The 14,758-nt window shown below is 43.1% G+C and overlaps 1 protein-coding gene across 1 annotated transcript in view; it reads left to right on the top strand.

The window, feature by feature from the left end:
• Positions 1-14,758, top strand: part of TMEM232 (transmembrane protein 232) — a 149,596-nt gene that overhangs the window by 20,002 nt on the left and 114,836 nt on the right. Inside the window, exon 2 of the mRNA XM_065599249.1 lies at positions 8,911-9,064. Coding sequence (XP_065455321.1) covers positions 8,931-9,064 — 134 coding nt within the window. The 5' untranslated portion in view covers positions 8,911-8,930. The remainder of the gene's footprint in view (positions 1-8,910; positions 9,065-14,758) is intronic.

The raw sequence follows: 14,758 nt of genomic DNA, 5'->3' as shown, positions 1-14,758 counted from the left end.
CCAGCCCTGCCCCCGAAGCTGCATCCTTTACTGCTGCAGAGGAATCTAAGAGACACTCTCCTATTCCCCCAGCAGTCTGTGTGACTTCGCCCCCCCCCTCTGGGGCTTTTGGCACAAGATTCCTTCTCACTGCTAACCAACCCTGGGACAGATTCTGCCACACTAAAGAAATCATTCCCCAGTAGAAACGGTGCAAAATTGTGTGCCACCTTTGCAACAGTCAGCTCAGCCTGCAAATCCCGAGTTTGCATGTGTACTTTAGCTAAAGGTGCAAGGACTTTGTAACCCCCGACCAGCTCTAATTCTGCCATTTTACCTGGCAACAGATCCTTCTCCTGGATTAGGTCCCTCCTGACCACAGAAATCTCAGCACCCGTGTCCCTTAATCCAAGAAGCATTTGACCATTCAATTTAACAGCATGCATATGCTCATTGCTGGGTTGTGTGGAAGCAAGCTTTACAAATCCTGTGTGGAAAGAGGCCACAGCCTGGCTCTGAGAAGCCGCAGCTTCACTCAGTAAGGGACACTTATTCCTCAGGTGCTCAGTGGACTTACAACGATAGCACCTCTTGGGCTCCTCTGCTTGCACAGGGAATTTGGGTCAAGTACCAGGGGAATGGGGAGGTGACCGCCCAGCCTCTTTTTTCCCAGACCCAGGGGTAAAACGGTGATTCTGCTTTCCCCCAACCTTATACCCTTCTGCCAGTGGTTTGTGTTTGATTGCAGCTTGGGCTTGTTCATAAGAGTCAGCATACTCAGCTAATTCACCCACTGCATTTACCTTTTTGTCCCACAAATACTGTTTTACCTCATCACTGCACATATTCAGGAAATGTTCCTGAGTAACTAGATCACACATCCCTTCAAAGCTGGTAATGCCTCTCCCCCGCACCCATTTATCTACCAAATCTCTCATTTCATTGGCATAAGCCACATTACTTAATCCAGATCCCCTCTTAAGGCTCCTGAATTTAACCCTGTAGGTTTCAGGTGTAACCTGAAACTGTTTCAAAACCAGTTCCTTAAATTTACCATAGTTTGAAGCATCATCAATAGGCATCTTATTGAATATGTCCAGAGCTCTGCCAGTCAATTTTGCTATCAATGTGGTCATCTTCTGATCTTCAGGGATGGCATGGAGGGTGCACAGTCTCTCAAAGGTGATGAAATATTCGGCAATATCGCTGGACTCATCATACTGTGGACATAGCCGCTCCCATTTATGGATTTTCGGGGAAGTGGAGCCAGCAGGGGGAGGGTTTCGTCTCTTTGACTCCATAACAGCCAGTTCATGCTTCCGGGCCTCCCTCTGGGCCTCCATAGCCCTCTCGTGGGCAGCTGCCTCTGCCTCCGCCCTCGCTGCCTCTCTCGCTGCCTCTGCCTCCACTCTCGCTGCCGCCCTCACTGCCTCCCTCGCTGCCTCTGCCTCCACTCTTGCTGCCTCTGCCTCCGCCCTCGCTGCCTCGACCTCCATAGCTCTCTTGTGGGCAGCCTCTTCCCTTGCATGTTCTGCCTCCATGGCACTAATTTCTAATTGTCTTAGTTCCAGCCGTCTCTTATGTTCACTTTCTCTCTCTTTTGCTTCCAACCTGGCCAGCTTTAGTTTAATAGCAGCGTCACTGGTACTCATTGTCCTGCTTTCTCGTGCTGGGCTACAACCACTCTGCAGTTCACTGGAATTGAGATCACTGGTACTCATTGTCTTGCTTTCTTGTGCTGGGCCACAACCCCTCTGCAGTTCACTGAAACTGAGATGCACTCAGCTCAGGGGATTCTTAGTTAATAGAGAGTTTCCTTTTCTGTCCCTACTTCCCTTGCCCGAAATAAGCAAACAGAAAATAACAAACCAGTAACCACTTTGTCTGTTCTCCAGCCACCACACTTAAAACTCACTTAAAATCACTACCAGTATCTCAAAGCAATCAACTATGCACAGATCCTGCTCGACTACGCCACTGTGACAGGTTGGATCACAGAAACCCCCCTGGGAGCTGCCACCCGATGTGCAAAGACTACCCCTGCTCCTGTTTTCCCTGCCAGCTCAGGACTCCAGCACCCTGTCTTGCTGAGCCAGACACTCCTGTTTGGCTCCACACACAGATCCAGGGTCTGAATCTCCTGTCCCAAAGCTGCAAGTTTACCTGAAAACAGCTCGCAGTAGTGCGCTTGTCTTTAGCACTCAGATGCCCAACTCCCAATGGGGTCTAAACCCAAATAAATCTGTTTTGCCCTGTATAAAGCTTATGCAGGGCAAACTCATAAATTGTTCGCCCTCTATAACACTGATAGAGAGATATGCACAGTTGTTTGCTCCCCCAAGTATTAATACATACTCTGAGTGAATTACTAAATAGAAAGTGATTTTATTAAATACAGACAGTAGGATTTAAGTGGTTCAAAGTAGTAACAGACAGAACAAAGTAAGTCACCAAGCAAAATAAAACAAAATGCGCAGATCTATGCCTAAACAAACTGAATACAGATACTTTCCTCACCAGTTCCAGAATGCTCCCTTCTACAGGCTAATCTCCTTTTAGCCTGGGTCCAGCAATCACTCACACCCCCTGTAGTTACTGTCCTTTGTTTCAGTCTCCTTCAAGTATCCTGGGGGGGGTGGAGAGGCTCCTTCTTTAGCCAGCTGAAGACAAAATGGAGGGGTCTCCCACAGGTTTAAGTAGACTCTCTCTTGTGGGTGGAGACCTCCCTCCTCTGCAAAGCCCAGCTCCAAGATGGAGTTTTGGAGTCACCTGGGCAAGTCACATGCCCCTGCATGACTCAGTCTTTGCATTGTCCACATGGCATCTTGCATGTCTCCAGGAAGACTTCTCATGTGGATTGGAGCATTCCAAGATGCATTGTTCCCTAAGTGTCTCCTGATCAGGTACTTAACCTGGCAAATTCCTTCCTAAAGAAGCTGACCAAATGCCTCACAAAGCTTACTTAGAAATCAGGCAAGCATACAGCCCATATTCTTAAGCTTGAGTAGAAAATGATATATACGTACAAATAGGATGAATAGATATAGTAGATCACAACCCTTACGGAGATATGTTACATGGCACAGGCAGCATAAAACATATTCCAGTTATGTCATACATACATTTATAAGCACCCCCTCCCCATAAAGCCTTATGGGGTACACTGTCACAATTATCACCCATAATTTTTAGAAACTTTCTATTGACTGCAGTGGGTGTTGGATTCGGCCTTTTGTAAACTACCATTTTTATACTCTGATAAAGGAACTGGAATCAAATCTTGCCCCAGCTGGCACCATAATTAGAAGAAACACTGCCTGTACATCCTTTGCCCTAGTAATCCTGTTAGGGTAAGACAGCATTCCAGAAGACAAACTGGCACACTTGATGCATCTCTGAGGTAGATTATACATAGATGCCTTCTATCTGCTAACTAATATTCACTGGGATGGCTACACACACTTCTCCAAGCCATAAATCCATTCCTCCTGGGGACATGATGCAGAGGCTGGCTCTTCCTCCCAGGATTCTCCTAAACGTGTGGCTCGCCTGACAATGGGCTAGTCTTCACTTACCGGCTGGTCCGGAGGCACGCAATCGATGTTCTGGGATCGGTTTATCGCGTCTGGTTAAGACGCGATAAATCGATCCCGGATCGATCCCGGAAGTGCCCACAATCGGCGCCGGTACTCCAGCTCTCCGAGAGGAGTACGCGGCGTCGACGGGGGGAGACTTCCGGCCGCGTCTGGACCCCGGTAAGTCCGGACTAAGGTACTTCGAATTCAGCTACGTTATTAACGTAGCTGAATTTGCGTACCTTAGTCCGAAGTCCGGACTAAGTGGGGACCAGCCCAATTTGTGCAAGGACAAAAGGTTCTTTACTACACCCTCTTTCCCACAGTTACTCACCACTGCAGAGCAAGCCGGCTTTTGCCTCATGTAATTCATGCTATAGCCTCTAAACAAAATTGAGAAAAGCTGGGGTACTATGCTAAACTTAACACAAAATTTCCGGGTCATGGGATTTTTTTTTTTTTTTTTTACGTTTGTTTAAACTCTTCATGACTAGTTAATTTGTATAAGAACCTTGAAGATCAAAAGCCCTGTATGATTCATAAGGGTTATTTATTTTACTAGCTATTTTTATTTCATTTTCTGTCTTTTTAAAAATGTTGATGTTAGTACATCTCATACTGACAGCATTTTGATATTGTAATAAGTTGCCTTGACATTGTTTACCATCATAATTTGCCATAATAAGTGGCCTCAGCAGACTTGAATTGACAAATTCTTTATTTTCTTGGCATTGTAATGCAGTATCAGACAAGTTCTTTAAGAATATTTCATGAAGTCCTTGGGGGGCGGAGGGGGGGAAGAAAAGTGGAGGCTGTGCAGTTGTAAAATGTGTCTCTAAACTTAAAAATCTTAGTCATTGTCAAAAAGACAGTTCATACCAAAAGTTCTATGTTAATAATTGGTATTTAGTTACTTTTTTAAAAAGCTCTAGCTTCAAAATAACAGTTTGAAACTTAATCCTAAGTGGCTTTTTTATATTGAAAAAGAATAACCTTTCAAGGAGAAATCTGCATTCTAGCTGAAGATTCTGTATGACGTTTCTGCTCAATGCCATAAAAATAAGGCAGATAAACATATCAAGAGTTTAGCATTTTAACAGTCTCAGTGAAATTCTTCTGCATAAGTGAGTAGATAAATGTGTATTTTTTTTTAGCCAATGGTTCTTTATATGGCAAAACATTCTAAATTTTGTATGTATGTTATAAACATTTTCTGTACTTTAGGATTTTGTATATTGAATATTTTATATTGATTAAGTTCTGCTATTAAACCCTGTTGTTGTTTTAACAAATGCAACCCAAACCTGAGCTGGCTTTTGTAGGTGACAAATCTGAGGAACTGTCACTAGAGGAGGTTTTGGAATTAATTGATAAACTTAACAGTAACAAGTCACCGGGACCAGATGGCATTCACCCAAGAGTTCTGAAAGAACTCAGATGTGAAGTTGCGGAACTATTAACTAAGGGCAGGTCTTCACTACGGGGGGGGGGGTGACGATTTAAGATATGCAAATTCAGCTACGCGAATAGCGTAGCTGAATTCGACGTATCACAGCTGATTTACCCTGCTGTAGGGACGGCGGCAAAATCGACCTCTGCGGCTTCCCGTCGACGGCGCTTACGCCCACCTCCGCTGGTGGAGTAAGAGCGTCGATTCGGGGATCGATTGTCGCGTCCCAATGGGACGCGATAAATCAATCCCCAAGAGGTCGATTTCTACCCGCCGATTCAGGCGGGTAGTGTAGACCTAGCCTAAGGTTTGTAACCTGTCCTTTAAATCGGCTTCTGTACCCAATGACTGGAAGTTAGCTAATGTAACGCCAATATTTAAAAAGGGCTCTAGAAGTGATCCCGGCAATTACAGACCGGTAAGTCTAACGTTGGTACCGGGCAAATTAGTCGTAACAATAGTTAAGAATAAAATTGTCAGACACATAGAAAAACATAAACTGTTGAGCAATAGTCAACATGGTTTCTGTAAAGGGAAATCGTGTCTTACTAATCTATTAGAGTTCTTTGAAGGGGTCAGCAAACATGTGGACAAGGGGGATCCAGTGGACAAGTGTACTTAGATTTCCAGAAAGCCTTTGACAAGGTCCCTCACCAAAGGCTCTTAAGTAAAGTAAGTTGTCATGGGATAAAAGGGAAGGTCCTTTCATGGACTGAGAACTGGTTAAAAGATCGGGAACAAAGTGTAGGAATTAATGGTAAATTCTCAGAATGGAGAGGGGTAACTAGTGGTGTTCCACAAGGGTCAGTCCTCGGACCAATCCTATTCAACTTATTTATAAATGATCTGGAGAAAGGGGTAAACAGTGAGGTGGCAAAGTTTGCAGATGATACTAAACTGCTCAAGATAGTTAAGACCAAAGCAGACTGTGATGAACTTCAAAAAGATCTCATAAAACTAAGTGATCGGGCAACAAAATGGCAAATGAAATTTAATGTGGATAAATGTAAAGTAATGCACATTGGAAAAAATAACCCCAACTATATATACAATATGATGGGGGCTAATTTAGGTACAACAAGTCAGGAAAAAGATCTTGGAGTCATCGTGGATAGTTCTCTGAAGATGTCCGCGCAGTGTGCAGAGGCGGTCAGAAAAGCAAACAGGATGTTAGGAATCATTAAAAAGGGGACAGAGAATAAGACTGAGAATATATTATTGCCCTTATATAAATCGATGGTACGCCCACATCTCTAATACTGCGTATAGATGTGGTCTCCTCATCTAAAAAAAGATATACTGGCACTAGAAAAGATTCAGAAAAGGGCAACTAAAATGATTAGGGGTTTGGAACGGGTCCGATATGAGGAGAGATTAAAGAGGCTAGGACTTTTCAGCTTGGAAAAGAGGAGACTAAGGGGGGATATGATAGAGGTATATAAAATCATGAGTGATGTGGAGAAAGTGGATAAGGAAAAGTTATTTACTTATTCCCATGATACAAGAACTAGGGGTCACCAAATGAAATTAATAGGCAGCAGGTTTAAAACAAATACAAGGAAGTTCTTCTTCACGCAGCGCACAGTCAACTTGTGGAACTTCTTACCTAAGGAGGTTGTGAAGGCTAGGACTATAACAGCGATTAAAAGAGAACTGGATAAATTCATGGTGGTTAAGTCCATTAATGGATATTAGCCAGGATGGGTAAGGAATGGTGTCCCTACCCTCTGTTTGTCAGAGGATGGAGATGGATGGCAGGAGAGAGATCACTTGATCATTGCCTGTTGGTCCACTCCCTCTGGGGCACCTGGCATTGGCCACTGTCGGTAGACAGGATACTGGGCTAGATGGACCTTTGGTCTGACCCGGTACGGCCGTTCTTATGTTCTTATGTTAACCCCCCCTCCCCCAAAAACCACAACCAAACCAACATTTAGCTAGCACCTCAGCAGTCTTGAGTTAAAAATCATCTTTCTTTCTTTCTTTCTTTCTTTCTTTCTTTCTTTCTTTCTTTCTTTCTTTCCTGGTACTTATAATCAGGAGGAGCTGGTAGTTGGAGGTGAATACACTTTAAACAGAAATTCAGTAACTGGCCAACCAAACTAAAAACCAAATACTATCTATTTAAATAACCCTGCACTTACAGGAAAGTTTCAGCAGCAACTTAAGCAGTGGAACTTACACTATGCTGCTTCCTCTCCAAAGAGAGAAAGATCTGTGTTTACAGCTCTGGCTGTGAATAAAGATTTCTACAGCTATGTTTCTGCCAAATACGAATAGGGAGCCCATTCTCTATCAGTATATAACTTCAACCACAACAGAGATGGGCCAGAAGAGGGCTGTATTTCTCCTTGTTTTCCTCCAAAATTTCACTGTGCTCAAGATTTTCAGGTTTCTGTTTTTAGCTGCTGTCTTAATTCCCACCTCGACTCACCACTTGTGAGTCATTTTCTGGCTTGTCCTTCTCCACAGACTCACTCCCAACTCTGAGCTGTAATCTACTCCCAGCCATGGTAACTTGTTCCCGGCTACAGAATGTATCCCTTCTGCTTCCGAGCACAATTTGTAACTCATTAGCTGCCTGCTCTTCCTGATTGTGTTAAGGTGTCTTGCTTGAATTTGGCCTAAGTTATTTGTGGCTCTATGCTATATACATCTCTTTAAAATGAACAAAACAAAGTACATTAAGACAAAAAACTGTATTAGGATATTGTTAATTGTCTGACTTAAACTGATAAAGCCATACAAAAAAAAATCAGTGTTAAATCTATGGATAGATTACATGTGGTTCTCTATCATGGTGACTACCTGTATCTTGCTGGCTAGTGGGTGCTATTTTATACCCTGGGCATGATTTGGTAAAAAGTGTGCTTCCAAAATCTTGCATTTTATTGAAGTCAGACACATTTTTGCTCAATCAGGCCCCAAATGATCTGAGAACTTCAGATACAAAAGAGATAGGGCTGAAAACATTTTTATGTCAGAGTTTCATACTTGAATTTTCTGTCTTCCATTGATTCAGTATAGATCCATGGATTTAATAGTTTAGTAGGATTAACAAGTGACACTTTTATATTATGTGTATCAGTTTCGATGATAAGTGAACCCTCACATTATTGCAACTGTAATGCAATAGGTATTTGTGTTCTGTGCATATGAATAGATCTCTATAGCCACAATTTCAAAAACAGCGTCTAAGCTTACATCTTTGTTTGTCTATGTATAATAATTTGCAGCCACAAAGTATAAAATTTGTGTATGCAAATGATATTTGCCAGATTTGCATGCACACATTTTGTCTCTTGGGCTTCAAATGATTGTGTGTACAAAATTTTGGGTACAAGTTTAGAGACCAGAACAAGGCTCATTTGCAAATTCAGTCTTTAAAGTCATATTAATCACAGTAAAGTTCCTTTGGTCATACAAATGTGCAGCAAGTAAATAGATGCTACTGTCTAGTTATCTCCAGGGTCCTATTTTCATCCCTCCTCCCATTTATTGCATCATACTTTGCACTTACTGTGTATAGCACTTTCCATCCAAGAGGCTCAAATAATTAATTAGTATAGCTAACAGTTCCCTTCTTTGGACGCCCCACTGTCCATCTGTGAGTAGGCAAATGCTGTTAATCTCATTTTACAGATGAGGAAGCTATGGGACAGAGAGTTGAAACAACTTGCCCGAAGTCATACATGATTACCTTGTTATGGTATCTCTTAGAAAGTGTAACTGTCGTCTTCTGTGAGCATGCTGATGTTCCTATGAGAAGGAACAGCAATATGGCAGAAGATATGCATCTTCACTTATAGATTGTGAATAGCTGTTTCTCTCACTAGTGGGGATACAATCAAAAATCCCAATTCAGTGGATTGTAACGTACTTTATATTTGTTTTGTGTGATTTTAGATTGATTATAGCATGAGAAGATGCCAGTTATCAAAGTGCCAGTGGTACACAGATTTGGAATATTATCCAATAGACAACATAAAGAACTTCAAAAGGAACTTTTGAAAAAATATTTGCCAAGTCATTCATATGAAATCCACAGTGACAAGCCTGTGTAAGTGCAATTTCAATATAAACCGTAAGATCACTTTATTATTTACGGTAGAACAGTATGTGGTCAAAGTTTCTTTAAGTTTCAGTTTCTATGGATCATTAACTTCTTGTATAGAGTTCTTGAGTTGACTAACACCTTATTATCTGTATAACCATTCAACTCTGGATGTGCATAAGACTTGAAAAAAAATTGTTCACCCCCAGATAGAGCAACAAAATAATTACATCTGTCAGGTACACCTTAGAGGCATTTCATGGAAAGCTGGCTCCCAGTCATCCCTTCCTCCTAATCCAAATGCTTGGGGAATTTGAATGGTTGATTGCAAAACCTAGAACTGGCCTATTACAGATAATATTGGTCCTGCCTTTTTCACATCAGTTAGACATCTAACTGGTATCTAATTCCGTCAACATGTTTTACCTAGGTGTAGTTTGACTGCTATATTGGGGAGGGCAAAGCACGCCACGCACATGCATGCACACACGTGCACACGAAGGCCAGTTCCCTTGGCTCACTGGCTCTCTCTTCCCGCCTGGAGTAGTACTTGGGCTGCTGGTGCTGGGGAGGGGGATGGGCTGGCTTAACGGGGGAACCCCAGCTGCTGCTGGCAGCCACTCCCGCACTGGCTGCTGCAGTGATGTCACCTACTCTGGTGCTGTTGTTGCTGCCTCTCTGCTGGGGCTGCTGCTACTGCCGCGGGGACACCACATTCCAGGCTCCTGCTTCCCCCCACCCATTCCTGTATCCCCTTCTCTTCCCCATCCTCTCTCCCCACTGTCCTCTGCCCCATCCCACTCTCTCTTCCCCCCACCACTCTTCCCTCTGTCCCCCCTTGCTCTGCCCCTCTTCCATGAGCACTAACCATTGTACAGGAAAGGGGTGGTCACTAGGATCAAGGAGGCGGCGTCCAGCTGCCGAGGCAGTGACCCAAAGCGCAGGGAAAAAGTTACTCTGTTTTAGGGTTACCATACGTCCTGGCCGGGGGCGCAGGGTCTGGAGGCATAGGGGCTGCCCAAAGCCTGAGCGCTACCAGTTTCACGGTTTGCTGGGCAGCCTCCAGACCCTGCGCCCCCGGCTGAGCGCTTCCCCTCCTGGGCTCCAGCTGCGCTGGGGAAGCGCCAGCCGGGGGCGCAGGGTCTGGAGGCTGCCCAGCAAACCGTGAAGCCGGTAGCGCTCGGGCAGCCCTTTTCGCGTGGCTGGGAGGGAGGAGGGGAGTTAGGGCGGGGACTTTGGGGAAGGGGTGGGGAATGGGCGGAGTTGGGGCGGGGCCAGGGATAGGAAAGAGGCGGGGCCGGGGTGGGAAAGGGGCGGGGCCAGGGCCTGTGGAGTGTCCTCTTTTTTATTTTTTAAATATTTTTAAATTTTTAAATTTAAATTTTAAATTAAAAAAATTAAATTTTTTAAATAACCCTACTCTGTCTGGCTCACGGCGAGCCGAAATGTGCAGGAGAGGGGGAGGGGGAGGAGGCAGAGACCCCCTCTCCTGGGCAGGCTGAGCAAAGCAAGCCCTGCAGGGCAGCTTGGCGCTTGCAGAAATGGGGGGTGAGGAGGGGAGTGGCATGTGACACCCTCCCATGCCTCGCCTCTGGCAGGACAATGCCCCCTGCACTCCCCAAACTACGCCTATGATGTTTTATTATTCATTTGAAGACACCGGGTCTGATTAGCTTATGTGTCTGTAATGCAAATGGCTTGCATCTACATGAAGCATGTTCAGTAGACTAAAGTCTAAGGCCAGGATCCCCAACCATTATGACTCACTTTAGCGCTATGGAAAATTGGTCACATGGATGCAGTTTGATACATTCCAAATGATTTGAGATCACTTAAGGACAGATCTTTAGCTGATATCAATTAGCATAGCTCCCTTGAAAAATATCAAAGATCTTACAAAACTCAGAAGGTCCCAAAATCAAACATTCATAAATCCAAGGCCAGAATAATTGTGATTATCTAGTCTGATCTCCTGCATAACATAGGGCATAGAACTTCCCCAAAACAATTTAGTTTGAACTCAAACATATCTTTTAAAAAACATCCAGTTTTGATTTGAAAATTGCTAGTGATAGAGAAACCATCATGACGCTTGGTAAACTGTTCCAGTAATTGATTATCCTCATTGTTAAAAACATATGCCTTATTTCCAGTTTGAATTTGTCTAACTTCAACTTTCAGCCACTGGATTCTATTATACGTACATCTGCTAGTCTGAAGATCCCATTAGCAAATATTTGTTCCCCAGCAGGTACTTCTATACTGTGATTGTCACCCCTTAACCTTTTCTTTGTTAGACTCAAGGAACTCAATCTATTTAGTTTATCGCTATAAGGGATGTGTTTTAATTCTTTAATCAATCTCATGGCTCTTCTCTGAACCCTCCCCAATTTATTAACACCTCGAATTGTGGACACCAAAACTGGATCCAGTATTCATGATAGGCTTTGGCTTACTGAGACAGTTTTGGGTTTTTTCCTTCTGGATAAGGCCATAACACAACAATCTTAAACTTGAAAAAGTACCTAAGCTGATCACACAGAACCAAATTACTCTTCTCCATTTTGATTTGGACTCTCTTACAGTTTCTCTTTGTTCTAGTGAAATTTTCAGAAATTTAGGATCTCAGATGAGATATGTAAATTCAGTTTACAATGAAAAAGGAAACCATTTAAAGAGGGCATAGTCCTAAATCAGAGATCTACAATATAATAGAAAGTTGAGCTATTAGATATCTCTGCAACTTCCCTAAAAAAAAAAAAAAAAAACCACACTACTTGAAAATCTTTTACATCTGTCAGGTCCATTGATCTGCAACTTGTGCTTTTTGTGGACATGTGTACAATTTGTGTAATGCAGTGGGTGAATGATAGTGATGCTCTACCAAAAAAATGATATTTGTGTTATATGTTTTTATTTTTTCCAAGAAGCAGTTTGTAACAACAGTAAGGATCTCCATGGTGATACTCTATCAGGAATAAACAAATCAGTAGTTTATCAACTTGGGAACGTATTGACCAGACAGCAGGCTACTGCCTGTAGTTCACTTACTGCTAGTAGGACAACTGGTTCTGGCAGTTAACTCAGAAATAAAAAATACATCATGACTGCAGAAAAATGCTATGCCTGTGGTGATATTTATTTCACTCTTCAGCTGGATCTGTGTGCAAAGTATTTTGTGTAGAGACATGATACTGGAATCCATCTCTTAGGAAATGTATCCTAATCAGTAAATGGCCACTCTGGCACCCCACAACTGATGTTGAAAATGCTATAGCTGCAGCATGCAACAGACAAAAGTTTTAAATATAATTTCAGAAAGAATGACTGAAGCCTTTTGGAACTTGTCTCAGTTATTATTCCATAATGGATGGTGTTCATCCAGGAGTTCTGAAGAAACTTATGAATGAATTGGCTGAATTTCTAGATAACTAAGTAATCTTTCATTAAAATTAGCAGAAAGGTATCAGAAGACTAAAGAGTAGCAAATATTGTAACCATCATTTTAAAAAGAGCTCAGGGTGGGATCTGGGAATTCTTGACCAGTGAGCCATACCTTGAGTACTAGGTAATTTGGTTGAAACAATGAATAGTGAAAATGGTGAAACATCTATATGAATTATAGCAGGGGTAGGCAACCTATGGCATGGGTGCCGAAGGCGGCACGCGAGCTGATTTTCAGTGGCACTCACACTGCCCAGGTCCTGGCCACCGGTTCGGGGGGCTCTGCATTTTAATTTAATTTTAAATGAAGCTTCTTAAACATTTTAAAAACCTTATTTACTTTACATACAACAATAGTTTAGTTATATATTATAGAGTTATAGAAAGAGAGCGTCTAAAAACATTAATGACAGGTTTCAGAGTAGCAGCCATGTTAGTCTGTATCCGCAAAAAGAACAGGAGTACTTGTGGCACCTTAGAGACTAACAAATTTATTAGAGCATAAGCTTTCGTGGACTACAGCCCACTTCTTCGGATGCATATAGAGTGAAACATATATTGAGGAGATATATATACACACATACAGAGAGCATGAACAGGTGGGAGTTGTCTTACCAACTCTGAGAGGCCAATTAAGTAAGAGAAAAAAACTTTTGAAGTGATAATCAAGCTAGCCCAGTACAGACAGTTTGATAAGAAGTGTGAGAATACATGCCTTCCTCCGCAGCATGGGGCGGGGGTCGCTAGCTGGAGGATTCTCTGCGACTTGAAGTCCTTAAATCACAGGATTTGGGGACTTCAACAGCTGAGTCAAGGGAAAGGGGGTGGGTCAGCTTTTGTGGCCTGCATCATGCGGGAGGTCAGACTAGATGATCATAATGGTCCCTTCTGACCTTAAAGTCTATGAGTCTATGAGTCTAGACAAGCCATTTACAAGATAAACTTTGCCTCTCTACAAAGGAAAAAGGACACTAAACTATCTAAACTGCTACATGCCACAAGCAGCCACAACAGTAGTTCCCTTAACCCACCCAGCAATATTATTAATCTTTCCAGCTATACTCTTAGCCCAGCAGAAGAGTCTGTCCTATCTCGGGGCCTCTCCTTTTGTCCGTCCAGACCCACGAACATGATACAGTTCGGCGGTGACCTAGAATCCTACTTTCGACGTCTCCGACTCAAAGAATATTTCCAACATACCTCTGAACAGCATATTAACCCACAGAATCCCCCCTACCAGCACTACAATAAAAAGGATTCTGCATGGACTCCTCGGGACGGTCGAAACAACAGACTGGATTTCTACATAGATTGCTTCCGTCAATGTGCAAAGGCTGAAATTGTGGAAAAGCAACATCACTTGCCCCATAACCTCAGCCATGCTGAACACAACGCCATCTACAGCCTCAGAAACAACCCTGACATCATAATCAAAAAGGCTGACAAAGGAGGTACTGTCGTCATCATGAATAAATTGGAATATGACTAAGAGGCTGCTAGACAGCTCTCTAACACCACATTCTACAGGCCATTATCCTCTGATCCCACTGAGGATTACCTAAAGAAACTACAACATCTGCTAAAAAAACTCCCTGACAAAGCACAGGAACAAATCTGTACAGACACATGCCTAGAACCCCGACCAGGGATATTCTATTTGCTACCCAAGATCCATAAACCTGGAAATCCTGGACACCCCATCATCTCAGGCATTGGCACCCTAACATCAGGCTTCTCTGGTTATGTGGACTCTCTCCTCAGACCCTACGCTACCAGCACTCCCAGCTATCTTTGAGACACCACTGACTTCCTGAGGAAACTACAATCCATCGGTGATCTTCCAGAAAACACCATCCTAGCCACTATGGACGTAGAAGCCCTCTACACCAATATTCCACACAAAGATGGACTACAAGCTATCAGGAACAGTATCCCTGATAATGTCACAGCTAACCTGGTGGCTAAACTTTGTGACTTTGTCCTCACCCACAACTATTTCACATTTGGGGACAATATATACCTTCAAGTCAGCGGCACTGCTATGGGTACCTGCATGGCCCCACAGTATGCCAACATTTTTATGGCTGACTTAGAACAACGCTTCCTTAGCTCTCATCCCCTAACGCCCCTACTCTACTTGCGCTACATTGATGACATCTTCATCATCTGGACCCATGGAAAAGAAGCCCTTGAGGAATTCCACCATGATTTCAATAATTTCCATCCCACCATCAACCTCAGCCTAGATCAATCCAC

The sequence above is a fragment of the Chrysemys picta genome, chromosome 6 (assembly GCF_011386835.1).
Source record: "Chrysemys picta bellii isolate R12L10 chromosome 6, ASM1138683v2, whole genome shotgun sequence".
Lineage (NCBI taxonomy): Eukaryota > Metazoa > Chordata > Testudines > Emydidae > Chrysemys > Chrysemys picta.
Note: the sequence above shows the minus strand (reverse complement) of the source record. Positions and strands in the feature narration are given on the sequence as shown.